This window comes from Oncorhynchus mykiss, chromosome 9, assembly GCF_057628025.1.
Source record: "Oncorhynchus mykiss isolate SJ-2025 chromosome 9, ASM5762802v1, whole genome shotgun sequence".
Lineage (NCBI taxonomy): Eukaryota > Metazoa > Chordata > Actinopteri > Salmoniformes > Salmonidae > Oncorhynchus > Oncorhynchus mykiss.
The window spans coordinates 14,786,116-14,807,466 of NC_143030.1; the positions used below are offsets into that span (position 1 = coordinate 14,786,116).

A 21,351-nucleotide genomic window follows, 5' to 3' on the forward strand; every position below is an offset into this window, starting at 1 on the left:
ATTAGGCATAAGGTTTGCAGTGTGGTTAAAGTTAGGGATAATGTTAGCGGTTAGTTTTAAAATCGGATTTAATTACTTTGATTTGAATTAAGAAGAGACATTTTTGAAATGGGCGGGGTTTATGACTTTGTGGCTGTGGTAACTAGTGACGACCCAGTTGAAAAAAATGGTCATGTTGTGAGTTGGGGAACCCTGTCAGCATGGCCACTGTTCTTTAAATACTGTACGTCACTCATTGCTTCAAGCCACACCCACCAAACGGGAGCAAACATGCCTCAAAGTCTGTTCACGACCGTACAAGAACATTTTGGGGAAATGTGTCGTTCAGTACAAACCGTTACGCAACGTAGTAAACTTTCAAGCAAACTGAACGCACTTGAGGTTCGTGCCATAGGAACAACAGTGCGTGAGGACAAAACCTGCCAAAACATTTTAGAATGTTTTTAGAGCGAATTTCTCTGTTATTTCGTGGTGAAGCTGCAGCAAGAGGGGAGAAATGGTCTACAAAGCTGGCCATATCAATACATACATCCGTAATTGATTGTGAAGTAGTTTTATTTTGCTGAGGAAGTCCTAGTCACTCAATTAATGAATTGTACATCTAACGCAGAAGTTTGGTGCTTGACGGGGCAGTATTTCTGGAGTTTGGCAATGTGCACGACAACAATCTTCGATTTGTCCATTAGCTTGCGAACGTACCTCTAAGCCAGTCACTTTGTTTGAAATTAATAGGAAGCTAAACCTAGTGTACACACTCAATGCTAAACACCAAATGTTTCCTCCATAAGTTAGCTAGCAAACTACTTTAGCAACATTATGTTATCACAATGAATGAGTTTTAAAGAAGAATCTAGCGCTGCCTGTTCCGCCGCTAGTCAGTAGCCTCTAGTTCTGCCGCTAGTCAGTAGCCTCTAGTTCTGCCGCTAGTCAGTAGCCTCTAGTTCTGCCGCTAGTCAGTAGCCTCTAGTTCTGCCGCTAGTCAGTAGCCTCTAGTTCTGCCGCTAGTCAGTAGCCTCTAGTTCTGCCGCTAGTCAGTAGCCTCTAGTTCTGCCGCTAGTCAGTAGCCTCTAGTTCTGCCGCTAGTCAGTAGCCTCTAGTTCTGCCGCTAGTCAGTAGCCTCTAGTTCTGCCGCTAGTCAGTAGCCTCTAGTTCTGCCGCTAGTCAGTAGCCTCTAGTTCTGCCGCTAGTCAGTAGCCTCTAGTTCTGCCGCTAGTCAGTAGCCTCTAGTTCTGCCGCTAGTCAGTAGCCTCTAGTTCTGCCGCTAGTCAGTAGCCTCTAGTTCTGCCGCTAGTCAATAGCCTCTAGTTCTGCCGCTAGTCAGTAGCCTCTAGTTCTGCCGCTAGTCAGTAGCCTCCCGTCTGATTTTGGAGGTATGGCAACGCGAGACCAGTCTATGTATAATGCCACTGGAGCAGACAATATCCCAGTGGAATTTTCCTCTCCTGCTCCCCCTCCCTTCCCCTCTTCACCCTCCCTCCTGTTCCCCTCTTATCCACTCTTATCCCCCTTATCCACTCTCCCTCTCAATTCCGCTGCGAGGGAGGGGCGGCATGCTGATTGGGCAGTCAGGGCAAAGGGGGGGTTGGGTGTGTGCGTGCGTACGTACGTGCACAAGGCCCGCTGGCACAGTTACCCCAGCTGGCAGCGTCTCTCAGATCCCCTGGACATCCATGCCAAGCACATGCCGCAGCATCAGAGAGAGGGGGAGAGGGGGGAAAGGAAGAGAAGAGAGGGGGAAAAGGAGGAGAATAGAAGGGGAAAAGAAGGAGAAGAGAGGGGGGAAGGAAGGAGAATAGAGGGGGGAAAGAAGGAGAAGAGAGGGGGGAAAGAAGGAGAAGAGAGTGGGGAAAGGAGGAGAAGAGAGGGGGGAAAGAAGGAGAAGAGAGGGGGGAAAGAAGGAGAAGAGAGGGAGGAAAGAAGGAGAAGAGAGGGGGAAAGAAGGAGAAGAGAGGGGGGAAAGAAGGAGAAGAGAGGGGGAAAAGGAGGAGAAGAGAGGGGGAAAAGAAGGAGAAGAGAGGAAAAAGAAGGAGAAGAGAGGGGGGAAAGGAGGAGAAGAGGGGGGGAAGAAGGAGAAGAGCGGGGGGAAAGGAGGAGAAGAGAGGGGGTAAAGAAGGAGAAGAGAGGGGGGAAAGAAGGAGAAGAGAGGGGGGAAAGAAGGAGAAGAGAGTGGGGAAAGGAGGAGAAGAGAGGGTGAAAGAAGGAGAAGAGAGGGGGGAAAGAAGGAGAAGAGAGGGAGGAAAGAAGGAGAAGAGAGGGGGGAAAGAAGGAGAAGAGAAGGGGAAAGAAGGAGAAGAGAGGGGGGAAGGGAGGAGAAGAGTGGGGGGAAAGAAGGAGAAGAGAGGGGAAAAGGAGGAGAAGAGAGGGGGGAAAGAAGATCAGGAGTGATGTGATTAAAACAAAGAACGAGTTTCTACCACTGGGAGTGAACACATGACCTTCAGATCAGGAGTGATGTGATTAAAACAAAGAACGAGTTTCTACCACTGGGAGTGAACACATGACCTTCAGATCAGGAGTGATGTGATTAAAACAAAGAACGAGTTTCTACCACTGGGAGTGAACACATGACCTTCAGATCAGGAGTGATGTGATTAAAACAAAGAACGAGTTTCTACCACTGGGAGTGAACACATGACCTTCAGATCAGGAGTGATGTGATTAAAACAAAGAACGAGTTTCTACCACTGGGAGTGAACACATGACCTTCAGATCAGGAGTGATGTGATTAAAACAAAGAACGAGTTTCTACCACTGGGAGTGAACACATGACCTTCAGATCAGGAGTGATGTGATTAAAACAAAGAACGAGTTTCTACCACTGGGAGTGAACACATGACCTTCAGATCAGGAGTGATGTGATTAAAACAAAGAACGAGTTTCTACCACTGGGAGTGAACACATGACCTTCAGATCAGGAGTGATGTGATTAAAACAAAGAACGAGTTTCTACCACTGGGAGTGAACACATGACCTTCAGATCAGGAGTGATGTGATTAAAACAAAGAACGAGTTTCTACCACTGGGAGTGAACACATGACCTTCAGATCAGGAGTGATGTGATTAAAACAAAGAACGAGTTTCTACCACTGGGAGTGAACACATGACCTTCAGATCAGGAGTGATGTGATTAAAACAAAGAACGAGTTTCTACCACTAGGATTGAACACGTGACCTTTGGTTCCGGAGATTTTGCAACGCCACACACACACACACACACACACACACACACACACACACACACACACACACACACAGAACGAATGGCCCTGCGATGTAATCGTAGCGATACCAACAATGCTACTGTAAATAAACACATACATCCACACACACACACACATTCCTGTAACAAGATAGTTTATAATGCATACATATACACTCATGCTGTGCCAACTGAGGCCACAGTGTAGTGTGTGTGTGTGTGTGTGTGTGTGTGTGTGTGTGTGTGTGTGTGTGTCATGAAGCTGCCGCTGATGCAGCCTCTTCAAGCGTAATATACCCTCACAGACTGGAGGCTTAGAGCTAGGATGGACATATGCAGGAGGGAAGCAGGGGAACAGAGGGAAGGAGAGAGGTGGAGTCAGGATGGAGATAGGCAAATAGAGAGAAGAAGGAGTGAGATAGATAGATGGATAGATAGATTGAAGTGAAGAGAGAGAGAAGAGGGAGAGAGGGGTTAGAGAGGGAAGGTGAGAAAGAAGAGAGGGGGTAGAGAGGGATGGAGAGAAAGAAGAGAGGGGGTAGAGAGGGAAGGTGAGAAAGAAGAGAGGGGGTAGAGAGGGATGGAGAGAAAGAAGAGAGGGGGTAGAGAGGGAAGGAGAGAGAAAAGAGGGAGTGGGAGAGAGGGATGGAGAGAGGCGGACAGAGAAAAGAGGAAGTGGGAGAGAGGGATGGAGAGAGGCGGACAGAGAAAAGAGGAAGTGGGAGAGAGGGATGGAGAGAAAGAAGAGAGGGGTGTAGAGAGGGAAGGAGAGAGAAAAGAGGAAGAGAGGGACGGAGAGAGGCAGACAGAGAAAAGAGGAAGTGGGAGAGAGGGATGGAGAGAAAGAAGAGAGGGGGGTAAAGAGGGAAGGAGAGAGAAAAGAGGGAGAGGGAGAGAGGGATGGAGAGAAAGAAGAGAGGGGGGTAGAGAGGGACAGAGAAAAGAGGGAGTGGGAGAGAGGGATGGAGAGAAAGAAGAGAGGGGGTAGAGAGGGACAGAGAGAGGCAGACAGAGAAAAGAGGGAGTGGGAGAGAGGGATGTAGAGAAAGAAGAGAGGGGGGTAGAGAGGGACAGAGAGAGGCAGACAGAGAAAAGAGGGAGTGGGAGAGAGGGATGGAGAGAAAGAAGAGAGGGGGGTAGAGAGGGACAGAGAGAGGCAGACAGAGAAAAGAGGGAGTGGGAGAGAGGGATGGAGAGAAAGAAGAGAGGGGGGTAGAGAGGGACAGAGAGAGGCAGACAGAGAAAAGAGGGAGTGGGAGAGAGGGATGGAGAGAAAGAAGAGAGGGGGGTAGAGTGGGATGGAGAGAGGCAGACAGAGAAAAGAGGGAGTGGGAGAGAGGGATGGAGAGAAAGATAGAGAAAGAATAAGAGGTAGAGGAGCGGGGGAACGAGAGATGGAGATGGAAGAGAAGGAGGTTGAAAAGAACAGAAAGGAACAGAACTCAGATCAAAGAGTTTCTAATGATGTAATAATGAGAATAAGATGTAGTTCTTTACCCTTGTCTTGTAATTCATCCGTCTTGTACATGCATGTTGGCATGTGTGTGTGTGTGTGTGTTGAAATGCATTTGGGTTGAACTAATTCGTTGGTCACTGGTCGGCTGGTCCATTGTGGATAACAGAGGTCAAAATGGGGGATAAGGTTGTGTGTGTGTGTGCCTGTGTGCCTGTGTGCTAGTGCTTGAACAGAGAGAGGGGTGACGAGAGGCATAACAGGGGGAGGAGAAGCAATAAATGAAGTGGATGGCTGGGAAAGGATGGTTGAAGGGGTTTTCAGGGTGCAACGAGGAGTGGTAGGATTGAAAGGGTTAAGAATTGGGTAGGTAGTGGGGACAAGGGAGAGGGGAAAGGAATAGGGGGTAGGGAGAAGGGAGAGGGGATAGGGAAAAGGGGAGAGGGGAGAGGGGGAGGAAAAAGGGGGGTGAGTTCATTCATAGATAATGACTAACCTATGGGTCCTGCTTAAACTTTTATTTTCATTTGTTTTGTGTTTGCACAATGTTTTCTAAAGTCGATCAACGATAAGAGGTAGAAGAGAGAGAGAAAAAGCGTTAGTGTTAGTGACTTCTTCATGGTTACCCATTCCTGAGGGCTGTTCAGATACAGATTTGTCAGTAGGTGGTCTAATTGTGCAGAGATATTTTCCCAGAGACCAGGGCCTGTATTCTCAACTTGCCTGATCTAAGATTAAGTCCCACCTCTTATTCACTATGATTTATAAGGCAAAACTGATCCTAGATCAGACACCGCTTCTACTCAAAACACATCCGAGTCTTTTTACCGCAACAAGATCAACAGACACCCAGTGAACGTTGTCAGAATGTTGATGGAACGTTGACGGAACGTAGGCATAGCTCCACAACAGATTCCAGCATCTCTCTCACTGCAGACAGCAAAGCACTCATCTTAACATTCCACCCCATTGTTACGTAACCTTGACACCCCGGTCCTGCGATCTAATTGGCTACTGCACCCCGGCCCTGCGATCTGATTGGCTGCTGTGCCTGTGATCCTGGAGGCCAACGGCGGGCAGCGACACACAGAAGCTCCCCTCTGTCTTAATTGACTTTGCTTCAGGGACGCCTGACGTATCACACTCACACATGTACACACACACACACACACACGCACGCACGCACATACACACACGCACTCACACATACACTCACACATGTACACACACACACACACGCACGCACGCAAATACACACACACACACACACGCACTCACACATACACTCACACACACACACTCTCACACACACTCTCTCTCTCTCTCTCACACACACACACACACACACACACACACACACACACACACACACACACACACACACACACACGCACTCACACATACACTCACACACACACACACACACACACACACACACACACACACACACACACACACACACAAACACACACACACACACACACACGCACTCACACATACACTCACACACACACACACACACACACACACACACACACACACACACACACACACACACTCACACATACACTCACACACACACACACACACACACACACACACACACACACACACACACACACACACACACACACACACACACACAAACACACACACACACACACACACACACTCACACACACACACACACACATACATACACATAGCTCAGATCAATCTGCAGAACACAGGAAGACAAGGAGTTTTCTAATGGATGAAGGCCAAAGCCCACATCACTCACATGCAACCAAGGCTTCCGTCCCAAATGGCACCCTACTCCCTATATTGGGCACTACTTTTGGCCAGGGCCCATGGGGCTCTAGTGACCTATATAGGGAAAAGGGTGCTATTTGGGACGCAGCCCCAGTGTGTAGGAAGACTACAGGCATCTGTGTCTATCATCCATCTATCTGCAGAGCTAAAAATACTCCTCCATGTGAATTTACACTGACTAATACCACCTCTGTGGTGCTGACCTGGGTTCAAACACTATTCAAAATATTTCAAATGACTTTATCTGTGCTTGACTGAGCTTCCCTGATTTAATGGAACCAATATAACTGTCCCAGAATGACAATACCCTCCTATATGGTACTCCAGGCAAGCTAGATCAAACACTCAACGTGTTTGAAAAATGTAGAATAGTATTTGAACCCAGGTCTGGTGTGCTGAAACATACTGCATGCAAGCTGTTAGTGATGGTGGCCCAGTGTGCCCTCTGGTGGTGAGAGCTTTGATGTGCGCGTCTCTCTCTCATGTTTGGAATTTCCATGTGATCAATATTTAATATAATATATAATAGAAGAGCCCACTTTTAGAACAGACAAGAGAACACACACACACACACACACTACCTGCACCAGTACATCAAACAGCTGTTATGTTTCCTCATCAAATGCCTATTAAAGCTACATTCTGGAGTTTGACACAGTAAGACAGAGGTACTTAACTAAATGAAGCATTGGGTACTGCTCTCTAATATAATGTATATCTGTGTGTGGTTTAGAAGATGTTAGCACAATGGAAAAACCCAAGCAGTCTACGAACATGGAACTATGCAGTTCTATCGCTTCACTCTTCAAATTCACTTCCTCTTCCTTTCTCTAGAAAAAAAGAGAGAGTAAGAGAGAGAGAGAGAGAGAGTAAGAGAGAGAGAGAGATAAAAAGAGAGAGAGAGAGAGATTGAGAGAGAGAGAGAAATAAAAAGAGAGAGAGTGATTGAGAGAGAGAGAGAGAGAGAGTAAGAGAGAGAGATAAAAAGAGAGAGAGAGAGAGTGATTGAGAGAGATTAAAAGTTGTTAGGCTGAACGTGTACGGAAGGAGGAAGTTGAGAGTTGTGAATCAGAGACAGAGAATCAGAAAGATTCAGAGACAGACAGGTTGTGTGAAGACAGACAGGTGGTGTGAAGACAGACACATACAGGTTGTGTGAAGACAGAGATTAAACACAGTGAAACAGAATGTATAAATTAAATTAAATATGTGGTGAAAGAGGAGACTGGAAAACAACAAAAAGACAACAAGAGAAGAGGATCAGAGAAGAGGATCAGAGACGAGGATCAGAGACGAGGATCAGAGAAGAGGATCAGAGAAGAGGATCAGAGACGAGGATCAGAGACGAGGATCAGAGACGAGGATCAGAGAAGAGGATCAGAGAAGAGGATCAGAGACGAGGATCAGAGAAGAGGATCAGAGAAGAGGATCAGAGACGAGGATCAGAGAAGAGGATCAGGGACGAGGATCAGAGAAGTGGATCAGAGAAGTGGATCAACATCGGTGGGGCTGACAACAGAGCAAGAGATGAGAAAACACTGGGTCTACTGTCTTCTGGCCCTCGTGCTGATACATACAGGTTGGTGTCACTTACAAAAAACTAGAATAAGAGGAAAGTTTTAGTTTAGTAGAACACACAGAGCAAGAAAGTGCATTTATCAAATAATCGAGGACGACAAAAAAGTAAAATGCTGACAGTTGAAGTCGGATGTTTTACACTTCAGCTAAACGCATTTAAACTCAGTTTTCACAATTCCTGACATTTAATCCTAATAAAAATTCCCTGTCTTAGGTCAGTTAATATTTGGTAGCATTGCCTTTAAATTGTTTAACTTGGGTCAAACGTTTCGGGTAGCCTTCCACAAGCTTCCCACTCACTATAAGTTGGGTGAATTTTGGACCATTCCTCCTGATAGAGCTGATGTAACTGAGTCAGGTTTGTAGGCCTCCTTGCTCACACATGCTTTTTCAGTTCTGCCCACAATTTTTTTATGGAATTGAGGTCAGGGCTTTGTGATGGCCACTCCGATACCTTGAGTTTGTTGTCCTTAAGCCATTTTGCCACAACTTTGGAAGTATGCTTGGGGTCATTGTCCATTTGGAAGACCCATTTGTGACCATGCTTTAACTTCCTGACTGATGTCTTAAGATGTTGCTTCAATATTTTCACATAATTTTCCTCCCTCTTGATGCCATCTATTTTGTGAAGTGCACCAGTCCCTCCTGCAGCAAAGCACCCCCACAACATGATGCTGCCACCCCCGTGCTTCACGGCTGGGATGGTGTTCTTCGGGCTTGCCTTTTTCCTCCATTATGGTGGTCATTATGGCCAAACAGTTCTATTTTTGTTTCATCAGACAAGAGGACATTTCTCCAAAAAGTATGATCTTTGTCCCCATGTGCAGTTGCAAACCATAGCCTGGCTTTTTTATGGAGGTTTTGGAGCAGTGGCTTCTACCTTGCTGAGCGGCCTTTCAGGTTATGTCAATATAGGACTCGTTTTATTGTGGATATAGATACTTTTGTATCTGTTTCCTCCAGCATCTTCACAAGGTCCTTTGCTGTTGATCTGGAATTGATTTGCACTTTTCTCTCCAATTTACGTTCATCTCTAGGAGACAGAACGCATCTCCTTCCTGAGCGGTATGACGGCTGCATGGTCCAATGGTGTTTATACTTGTGTAATATTGTTTGTACAGATGAACGTGGTACCTTCAGGTATTTGGAAATTGCTGCCAAGGATGAACCAAACTTGTGGAGGTCTACAATTTTTTTTCTGAGGTCTTGCCTGATTTCTTTTCATTTTCTCATGAAAAGCAAGCAAAGAGTCACTGCGTTTGAAGTTAGGCCTTGAAATACATCCGCAGGTACACCTCCAATTCAAATGATGTCAATTAGCCTGTAAGATGCTTCTAAAGCCATGACATAATTTTCTGGAATTTTCCAAGCTGTTTAAAGGCACAGTCAACTTAGTGTATGTAAACTTCTGACCCACTGGAATTGTGATACAGTGAATTATATGTGAAATAATCTGTCTGTGAACAATTGTTGGAAAAATTACTTGTGTCGTGCACAAAGTAGATGTCCTAACCGACAAATTTCTTGTTAACAAAACAAACTTTGGCCAACTATAGTTTGTTAACAAGAAATTTGTGGAGTGGTTGAAAAACTAGTTTTAATGACTCCAATCTAAGTCTATGTAAACTTGCGACTTCAACTGTATGTGTGTGTGTCTGAATGTGTGTCTGAATGTGTATTAATGCAAAAAACTTCATTTCACTGGAAGTGGCTGTGACTTTTTCTAGCGCCCACACATAACTGACTTCTACCCTATTGCTTCACACAGGCATAGCCGGCAGTGTGATCTCTGTGTCTCACACACAGGATAGAGAGCATCTGTCTATTACCTGTCGTCTCCTGTCGGAGAACGACACTGTATCTCAGATCAACTGGGAGATGATCAGCAGTCACAACCATACCACTACCAAACTGAAACTGGGCACCTTCCATCCCGTGTTCGGTACATATATAATAATAATGTCATATATATATAAATATACAGCGGGGCAAAAAAGTATTTAGTCAGCCACCAATTGTGCAAGTTCTCCCACTTAAAAATATGAGAGAGGCCTATAATTTTCATCATAGGTACACTTCAACTATGACAGACAAAATGAGAAGAAAAAAAATCCAGAAAATCACATTGTAGGATTTTTAATTAATTTATTTGCAAATTATGGTGGAAAATAAGTATTTGGTCACCTACAAACAAGCAAGATTTCTGGCTCTCACAGACCTGTAACTTATTCTTTAAGAGGCTCCTCTGTCCTCCACTCGTTACCTGTATTAATGGCACCTGTTTGAACTTGTTATCAGTATAAAAGACACCTGTCCACAACCTCAAACAGTCACACTCCAAACTCCACTATGGCCAAGACCAAAGAGTTGTCAAAGGACACCAGAAACAAAATTGTAGACCTGCACCAGGCTGGGAAGACTGAATCTGCAATAGGTAAGCAGCTTGGTTTGAAGAAATCAACTGTGGGAGCAATTATTAGGAAATGGAAGACATACAAGACCACTGATAATCTCCCTCGATCTGGGGCTCCACGCAAGATCTCACCCCGTGGGGTCAAAATTATCACAAGAACGGTGAGCAAAAATCCCAGAACCACACGGGGGGACCTAGTGAATGACCTGCAGAGAGCTGGGGCCAAAGTAACAAAGCCTACCATCAGTAACACACTACGCCGCCAGGGACTCACATCCTCCAGTGCCAGACGTGTCCCCCTGCTTAAGCCAGTACATGTCCAGGCCCGTCTGAAGTTTGCTAGAGAGCATTTGGATGATCCAGAAGAAGATTGGGAGAATGTCATATGGTCAGATGAAACCAAAATATAACTTTTTGGCAAAAACTCAACTCGTCGTGTTTGGAGGACAAAGAATGCTGAGTTGCATCCAAAGAACACCATACCTACTGTGAGCATGGGGGTAGAAACATCATGCTTTGGGGCTGTTTCTCTGCAAAGGGACCAGGATGACTGATCCGTGGAAAAGAAAGAATGAATGGGGCCATGTATCGTGAGATTTTGAGTGAAAACCTCCTTCCATCAGCAAGGGCATTGAAGATGAAACGTGGCTGGGTCTGTCAGCATGACAATGATCCCAAACACACCGCCCGGGCAACGAAGGAGTGGCTTCGTAAGAAGCATTTAAAGGTCCTGGAGTGGCCTAGCCAGTCTCCAGATCTTAACCCCATAGAAAATCTTTGGAGGGAGTTGAAAGTCCGTGTTGCCCAGCAACAGCCCCAAAACATCACTGCTCTAGAGGAGATCTGCATGGAGGAATGGGCCAAAATACCAGCAGCAGTTTGTGAAAACCTTGTGAAGACTTACAGAAAACATTTGACCTCTGTCATTGCCAACAAAGGGTATATAACAAAGTATTGAGATAAACTTTTGTTATTGACCAAATACTTATTTTCCACCATAATTTGCAAATAAATTCATTAAAAATCCTACAATGTGATTTTATGGATTTCTTTCCTCATTTTGTCTGTCATAGTTGAAGTGTACCTATGATGAAAATTACAGGCCTCTCTCATCTTTTTAAGTGGGAGAACTTGCACAATTGGTGGCTGACTAAATACTTTTTTGCCCCATTCTATATATATCTTCCGCTGTATTAACCGAGCAATGTAGTATGTGTATGCTATACTCATAATGCACAGAACTAAATAAAACGTATTATTGTTGTTATTATCAATATCATATATATGCCGTTTAGGTACCTACGTGGTCCCAGAGTACAACGACACTGTGAAGATCCAAAGTAGTGCCTCCAGCCATAGTTCCAGACTCGACCTGAAGGGAGGCGCTGTGGAGGAGGTCAGCCAACTCTGCTGTGTTTTCATCACGTTTCCCTCTGGGGTGCTGGAGCACTGTACACATACCCGGATCAATGAAAACACTGGTACTCTCTCTCTCTACCTTTATCTCATTTCTCTCTCTCTCTCTCTCGCTCTCTCTCTCTCTCTCTCTCTCTCTCTCTCTCTCTCTCTCTCTCTCTCTCTCTCTCTCTCTCTCTCTCTCTCTCTCTCTCTCTCTCTCTCTCTCTCTCTCTCTCTCTCTTTCTCACTTCAATTTCAATTTAAGGGGCAATGTAAGCATATGTTTACATTCCCAGAGCAAGTGAAATAGATTTTTTAAAAAGGGACATAAACAATAAAAAATTAACAGAAAACATTACATTCACACACTCTCGCTGTCTCTCTCTCTGTCTCTCTCTCTCTCTCTCTCACTCTGTGTGTCTCTCTCACTCTGTGTGTCTCTCTCACTCTGTGTGTCTCTCTCACTCTGTGTGTCTCTCTCACTCTGTGTGTCTCTCTCACTCTGTGTGTCTCTCTCCACTCTGTGTGTCTCTCTCACTCTGTGTGTCTCTCTCCACTCTGTGTGTCTCTCTCACTCTGTGTGTCTCTCTCCACTCTGTGTGTCTCTCTCACTCTGTGTGTCTCTCTCCACTCTGTGTGTCTCTCCACTCTGTGTGTCTCTCTCACTCTGTGTGTCTCTCTCCACTCTGTGTGTCTCTCTCTCCACTCTGTGTGTCTCTCTCCACTCTGTGTGTCTCTCTCACTCTGTGTGTCTCTCTCCACTCTGTGTGTCTCTCTCCACTCTGTGTCTCTCTCCACTCTGTGTGTCTCTCTCACTCTGTGTGTCTCTCTCACTCTGTGTGTCTCTCTCCACTCTGTGTGTCTCTCTCCACTCTGTGTGTCTCTCTCACTCTGTGTGTCTCTCTCACTCTGTGTGTCTCTCTCCACTCTCTCAATTTCAATTCAAGGGGCTTTATTGGCATGGCAAACATATGCTTACCTTCCCAAAGCAGTGAAATAGATCATTAACAAAAGTTTCTCTCTCTGTCTATGTGAAATACATCCTGGGCATTCCCTCCTCTCACTTCCTCTCTCACTTCCTCTCTCATTTTCTCTGTTGTGTTGTGTTTTACATGTCTGTGTGTCTGTCCACAGCAGAGGCCCATGATCTTCTGCTGTTGGAAGTACTGTGTTTGACATGTCTGTGTGTCTGTCCACAGTGGAGGCCCATGATCTTCTGCTGTTGGAAGTACTGTGTTTGACATGTCTGTGTGTCTGTCCACAGTGGAGGCCCATGATCTTCTGCTGTTGGAAGTATTGTGTTTGACATGTCTGTGTGTCTGTCCACAGCAGAGGCCCACGATTTTCTGCTGTTGGTAGTACTGTGTTTGACATGTCTGTGTGTCTGTCCACAGTGGAGGCCCACGATCTTCTGCTGTTGGTAGTACTGTGTTTGACATGTCTGTGTGTCTGTCCACAGTGGAGGCCCTCGATCTTCTGCTGTTGGTAGTACTGTGTTTGACATGTCTGTGTGTCTGTCCACAGTGGAGGCCCACGATCTTCTGCTGTTGGTAGTACTGTGTTTGACATGTCTGTGTGTCTGTCCACAGTGGAGGCCCACGATCTTCTGCTGTTGGTAGTACTGTGTTTGACATGTCTGTGTGTCTGTCCACAGCAGAGGCCCAGGAGTCAGAGGATGCACAGCGGCTGCTAGGGGAAAGAACTTTGGAACAGTGGTCCCTGTTGGTAGGAGGCTCTACCATCAGCATCCTGAGCATTGTGACCTCACTGTACTACTGCTGGAAGTACTGCTGCAGACACTGCTGTCACAGGTAGGCCTACCTCAGTGGAGGTTGGTGCTGTTTAAGATGAGGCTACTGTAGACCATTGAAAAACTTTTTGTCTGTCTCTCAACCTGTCAAAATCATTCTTCCCTCTGTATCTCTATTCCAAGCTCATTTTACTGTCTCTCCATTATCTCTATCACTGCTCTCTCTTCTGCTTTGTTTTTTCTCTTTGTCTCTCTCTCTCCATTATCTCTATCACTGCTCTCTCTTCTGCTTTGTTTTTTCTCTTTGTCTCTCTCTCTCCATCATCTCTATCACTGCTCTCTCTTCTGCTTAGTTTTTTCTCTTTGTCTCTCTCTCTCTCCATCATCTCTATCACTGCTCTCTCTTCCGCTTTGTTTTTTCTCTTTGTCTCTCTCTGTCACACACAGGATGGAAAGACAGGCCTCACTCTCTCTGTCAGTAAAGTTTCCAGTAGCACTGATTCTAACACCAAAGGTTATCAGCTCTCTGACTCTAACAACAAGACTCATCAGCTCTCTGACTCTAACAGCAAGACTCATCTGCTCTCTGACTCTAACAACAAGACTCATCTGCTCTCTGACTAACAACGAGACTTATCTGCTCTCTGACTAACAACAAGACTTATCTGCTCTCTGACTCTAACAACAAGACTCATCTGCTCTCTGACTCTAACAACAAGACTCATCTGCTCTCTGACTAACAACGAGACTTATCTGCTCTCTGACTCTAACAACAAGACTCATCTGCTCTCTGACTCTAACAACAAGACTCATCTGCTCTCTGACTCTAACAACAAGACTCATCTGCTCTCTGACTAACAACGAGACTTATCTGCTCTCTGACTCTAACAACAAGACTCATCTGCTCTCTGACTCTAACAACAAGACTCATCTGCTCTCTGACTCTAACAACAAGACTCATCTGCTCTCTGACTCTAACAACAAGACTCATCTGCTCTCTGACTCTAACAACAAGACTCATCTGCTCTCTGACTCTAACAACAAGACTCATCTGCTCTCTGACTAACAACGAGACTTATCTGCTCTCTGACTAACAACAAGACTTATCTGCTCTCTGACTCTAACAACAAGACTCATCTGCTCTCTGACTAACAACGAGACTTATCTGCTCTCTGACTAACAACGAGACTTATCTGCTCTCTGACTCTAACAACAAGACTCATCTGCTCTCTGACTCTAACAACAAGACTCATCTGCTCTCTGACTAACAACGAGACTTATCTGCTCTCTGACTAACAACAAGACTCATCTGCTCTCTGACTCTAACAACAAGACTCATCTGCTCTCTGACTAACAACGAGACTTATCTGCTCTCTGACTAACAACAAGACTTATCTGCTCTCTGACTCTAACAACAAGACTCATCTGCTCTCTGACTAACAACGAGACTTATCTGCTCTCTGACTAACAACAAGACTTATCTGCTCTCTGACTAACAACGAGACTTATCTGCTCTCTGACTAACAACGAGACTTATCTGCTCTCTGACTCTAACAACAAGACTTATCTGCTCTCTGACTAACAACGAGACTTATCTGCTCTCTGACTAACAACAAGACTTATCTGCTCTCTGACTCTAACACCAAAGGTTTTCAGCTCTCTGACTCTAAAAGAAGACGTATCAGTTCTCTGACTCTAAACCAAGACTTATCAGCTCTCTGATTCTAACAACAAGACGTATCTGCTCTCTGACTCTAACACCAAATGTTTTCAGTTCTCTGACTCTAAACCAAGACTTATGTGCTCTTGTCTCTTGTTCCAGGAGGCGAATGTATGAGGTAGAGGCGTATCTGACAGATCAACACACAGAATCAGAAGTAAAGTTGTTTTCTCAGCTACACTTTTAGCTTAACATGCCGTTTTGACACAATGGAAACTTACATCCTTACGTAGAAATCCTTTATCTAGAAAGGAAGTGTTGTAACCTAAAGCACACGGAAAAGGTCATTGGTGAAAGTTAATATAGGCTACCTAACCACATGTCTCTCTAGAGTCATAGAGATAGAGCCATTGCCTGTCTCTATGGGTAGAGTGACCTCAGTAAACATAGTGACCTGCGTTACCATGAAAACCCACAGGGCCCCCCATTCGGCATGGTTATCACCGTGGTTTCCTGTTGTTCACTGTCTCGGGCCATCGTTCAGCCGTTTCTCACTCTCTCGCACACACACACACACACACACACACATACACACACACACACACACACACACACACACACACACACACACACACACACACACACACACACACACACACACACACACACACTGGTAAATGTGCTTTGGTGTTTATCATACTTGGGTTCACAATAGTGTAACACACAGTAGCTGGTGTACTGTTAACAGGGCAGAAGAATCAATCTGTCAAGCAAAGCATTTTATACCATTTGCTGTGTGGTCAGATTTAGTGTGATGTGAACATTGCAGTGAGAATTGCTTTCATTACACTTCTGTTACAGTCCTCCTTTTCATTTAGTCTTTACATTTACATGATAGAACATGATGAAATGTAAACTGATACGAGCAACATTACAAAACAACATCTCTCTCTCTCTCTCGCTCATCCAGGGGGTCACAGAGGAGCCCCCCCAGCAACCCCCTCTTCCCTCACCCCCCCAGCCTCAGCCCCAGGGTTTTGACCCCTCCAAGCTCTATGCTAAGATCAAGCTGGACCTGCTGTATGGACGGCTGTGGAAGGCCTACCAAGGGACGGCCACAACCTGGGGCCCCACAACACAGCACGGGCCACAACAAGGGCCACAACAAGGGCGACAGCAAGTGGCAGAGCCAGGGCCACAAAAGGTATGTCTTTCTTTCTACACGTTTTATATTTATCTATGTATGAGGAAACCTCACTTTTCAAAGCAGTCAATTCAAAATAAAGGAATTTATTCAACTTCTACAGTGCTTTTCATCACAAAATGTATCTTAAAGTGCTTGAAAAAGCCAAACGAACAAGAATGGAATAAAACAGCTGTATGACAGACTGGGTCTGGACTAGGATGTTCAGTTTGACTGGATGTTTTTCAGTGTTTCAAACCTCCGACAGGTGGAGTGATAGTCAAGAATGAACCACATGTTTGTAGCGGTCTGTCCATGATACGGCGTTGCTCTCCCTTCTTGACATCTCAGTCGACCAAACAGTTCCTACAGGCCCTAGTTTCGTCGCACCTTAACAACTACCCAGCTGTGCGGCAAAGGGACATAGGTACAATTGCAGTTGGTCCAGAACAAAGCAGCACCTAGGTGCACAGAGACGTACACGGAGGGAAAGAGTCAGTGACATGTCAGTCTCTCCTGGCTCAAAGTTGAGGAGAGATTGACTGCATCACCAGCTGTCTTTGTGCGAGGTGTTGATGTGTTGATGGTACCGAACTGTCTGTTCAAGCAGTTGGCAGCACAGTTCGGACACTCATCAGTCCCACACAAGACATGCAACCTGAGGTTTTGGCCTTTCTAGGGAGTTTTTCCTAGCCAACGTGCTTCTACACCTGCATTGCTTGCTGTTTGGGGTTTTAGGCTGGGTTTCTGTACAGCACTTTGAGATATCAGCTGATGTACGAAGGGCTATATAAATACATTTGATTTGATTTGATCTTTCCACAGTCCCCAGCTCCAGAATAGAGGCTGGTAAACTCAAGTATTAAGTAGAGGCATGACTACATGGAACTCTCTGCCACCCCAAGTAACTCAATTATTAAGTAGAGGCATGACTAGATGGAACTCTCTGCCACTCCAAGTAACTCAAATATTAAATAGAGGCATGACTACATGGAACTCTCTGCCACCCCAAGTAACTCAAATATTAAATAGAGGCATGACTACATGGAACTCTCTGCCACCCCAAGTAACTCAAGTATTAAATAGAGGCATGACTACATGGAACTCTCTGCCACCCCAAGTAACTCAAGTATTAAATAGAGGCATGACTACATGGAACTCTCTGCCACCCCAAGTAACTCAAATATTAAATAGGGGCATGACTACATGGAACTCTCTGCCACCCCAAGTAACTCAAGTATTAAATAGAGGCATGACTACATGGAACTCTCTGCCACCCCAAGTAACTCAAGTATTAAATAGAGGCATGACTACATGGAACTCTCTGCCACCCCAAGTAACTCAAGTATTAAATAGAGGCATGACTACATGGAACTCTCTGCCACCCCAAGTAACTCAAGCTAGCAATTTAACCAGTTTAATAAAACAGATGAAACCTTACAGCAGAAAGGGGACTGTGACGAGACACATACATTTTACATACAGTACCAGTCAAAAGTTTGGACACACCTACTCATTCCAGGATTTTTCTTTATTTTCGTTATTTATACCAAGAGTGTGCAAAGCTGTCATCAAAACAAAGGGTGGTTGCTTTGAAGAATATAAAATATATTTTTGATTTGTTTAACACTTTTTTGGTTACTACATGATTCCATATGTGTTATTTTATAGTTTTGATGTATTCAATATTATTCTACAATGTAGAAAATAGGAAAAATAAGGAAAAACCCTTGAATGAGTAGGTGAGTCCAAACTGTTGATTGGTACTGTACAGTGTATTGTAAATTGCACTGTTCTATGTATTAGACATATATATTGTGTATGTACTGATAGGTAGGCTGTGTGTGATGTTTTAAATGTATTTCAGTCCTTGACTAATAATGTTCTGTACTATGTACTATATCATGTTTCATGTGGACCCCAGGAAGAGTAGCGGCTAAAGGGGATCCTAATAAAATACCAAATACAACTTGAATACAAAGCAAAAAATAACGTTTGTTGAAGCCTGTGCATCAAAAGACACAGAAATGACACATGTACAGCATTTGATAAAGTCAACATCATAATCAGGTCTACTTCCTCCTGGGGGAAAATTGGGCATCACAGAGGGAAGAACCGGAAGAATCTGTTCTACAACTAGAACCAGAACATCAACCACCTCTGGAAGGAAGAGAGGAACCAGTGACTGAGCCTGAAACTGAGTCTGAGCTAATACCTCCACCAACCCTGGATCCTGGGACACAGATGGAGGAAATGGAGTCGGACACTGGTTTATGAGGGGAGTGTGTGTGCGTGTGTTGGGATGAATAATGTATTGTTGACATTGGTTGAATAACCCTGAAACTATCTGTCAATTAATACGATCAATCTTTATTGTCCCAGAGGGACATTTAGTGTGAGAATATTAAACTCATCTGAACTTTTAAACAGAGTTAAGGGGTTTAATAACCTTTGGCTTTTTAAAGAGACCTGTTATTACAGGAGTGAGACAGTGTATGTTTGTGGCTTTCTGTTAATATAACTGAGTTATACTGATTCATGACCAATATACAGTATATAAAATATTTTTATGTTGTACTTAACCGTTTTGCTTATTTTGCAACAAGATATTTCATTGTTCTACTGTAGGCGTATTACTGAAACCCTTTGAATATCCTTTTGCTTTATACTTAAATATACTTTGTATACTTTTATTTCAATAAAAAAATCGGACCATCAAAATTGATTCTCCTTCACTTGACATCAGTGGAGGCTGCTGAGGGGAGGACAGCTCATAAGAAATGGCATGAACAGAGCAAATGGAATGGCATCAAACCATGTACCATTCCACTGATTCCGCTCCATCCATTACCACGAGCCCGTCCTCCCCAATTAAGGTGCCCCCAACCTCCTGTGCTTGCCATTTAGATTGTGCCTGCTCTTTCTTTGGGCCACTGGGGGGCGACACAATACTTGTTGTTCGCTGACTGAAGCCCAGGGTAGAGTGACAAACACACTGTAAGGTTAATGTCTACTTTTGTAACTGAAGCACGGACAGTTTTAACAATCATAATGCAGTGCCTTCAGAACGTATTCACACCTCTTGACTTTTTCCACATTTTGTTGCATTGCAGCCAGAATTTAAAATGGATTACATTTACAATTGTGTCACTAGCCTACACATAATACCCTATAATGTCAAAGTGGAATTATGTTTTAAGATTAGATTTTTTTTATAAACTAAAAAATGAAAAGCTGAAATGTCAATAAGTATTCAATCCCTTTGTTATGGCAAGCCTAAATCAGTTTAGGAATAAACATGTGCTTAACAAGTCACATAATAAATTGCATGAACTCTTCACTCTGTGTGCAATAATAGGGTTTAAGATTACTTTTGAATGATACCTAATCTCTGTACCACACAAATACAATTATCTCTAAGGTCCCTCAGTTGAGCAGTACATTTCAAACACAATTTCAACCACAAAGATCAGGGAGGTTTTCCAATGCCTTGCAAAGAAGAGCACCTATTGCTAGATGGTAATAAAAAAAATAGCAAACATTGAATATTCTTTTGAGCATGGTGAAGTTAATAATGACACTTTGTATGGCGTATCAATATACCCAGTCACTACAAATATACAGACGTCATTCCTAACTCAGTTGCCGGAGAGGAATGAAACCGCTCAGGGATTTCACCAACAGTTACTGTTTAATGGCTTTTATAGGAGAAAACTGAGGATGGATCAACAACATTGTAGTTACTCCACAATACTAAATGACAAAGTGAAAAGAAGGAAGCCTGAACATAATTTTTTTTTCCAAAACATGCATCCTGTTTGCAACAAGTCACTAAAGTAATACTGCAAAACATGTGGACCCTTTTTTTCTGTTTTCTCCTGAATACAAAGCCTTACGTTTGGGACAAATCCAACAAAAATGTCACTGAGTACCAGTCTTCATATTTTCAAGCATGGTGGTGGCTGCATCATGTTATGGGTATGCATGTCATCGGCAAGGACTAGGGAGTTTTTTAGGATAAAAATAAACGGAATAGAGTTAAGCACAGGAGAAATCCTAGAGGAAAACCTGGTTCAGTCTGCTTTCCAACAGATACTGGGAGACAAATTCACCTTTCAGCAGGACAATAACCAAAAACATAGGCCAAATAGACACTGGAGTTACTTACCAATGTTCCTGAGTTGCCTAGTTACAGTTTTGACTAAATAGACTTGAACATCTATTTCAAGACTTGAAAATGGCTGTCTATGTCACGACTTCCGCCGGAGTCGGCCCCTCTACTTGTTCGAGCGGCGGTCGGCGGTCGACGTCACCGGCCTTCTAGCCATCGCCGATCCACTTTTCATTTTCCATTTGTTTTGTCTTTGTTTTCTACACACCTGGTTTCAATTCCCCCATAACATGTTCATTATTTAACCCTCTGGTTTCCCCCATGTTTGTGTTTGTACTATTGTTCAGGCTGTTACTGACGGCTGGTATTTTGTTGCCTTGTTTTGTTATTAAGCCCGTTTATTTCGTGGTACCGGTATTGTTCCCGCACCATAGTATTGTGTTTACACTGGTGTTATCTTGTATTAAATACCTTGTCCACGCATCTCAGCTCTCCTTCGCCTGACTCCTTTCACCAGTTACCCACAGCCTTGACAGTCTAGCAATGATCAACAAGGGTTGAAAACAGTTTGAAGGTTCTTGTTAACCTGAACCCTAACCCTAGCTTCATGTCCACATCTCGATTCAACTCTAACCTCAACCACAACTACAGATTCATGGGACGCCGGTGGGTAAAACCTTCGCCCCGACATATGCTAATATTTATATGGCAGACCGGGAGTGGACAGCCTTGACTAAATACCAGTTGGGTCCCATGTTTTAGAGACGATACCTGGATGATATCTTCGGAGTGTG

The 21,351-nt window shown here is 44.2% G+C and overlaps 1 protein-coding gene across 1 annotated transcript; it reads left to right on the forward strand.

Moving 5' to 3' along the window:
* The first annotated feature begins 6,054 nt into the window (after nt 1–6,054).
* On the forward strand, nt 6,055–19,167 carry LOC110531463 (uncharacterized). Its single transcript, XM_036987339.2, has 7 exons — nt 6,055–8,043; nt 9,811–9,984; nt 11,751–11,936; nt 13,508–13,664; nt 15,426–15,480; nt 16,234–16,467; nt 18,553–19,167. Exons 1-7 carry the CDS (start codon nt 7,992–7,994, stop codon nt 18,721–18,723), a joined length of 1,029 nt encoding a protein of 342 aa, XP_036843234.1. The 5' UTR covers nt 6,055–7,991; the 3' UTR covers nt 18,724–19,167.
* The last annotated feature ends 2,184 nt before the right edge of the window (nt 19,168–21,351 follow it).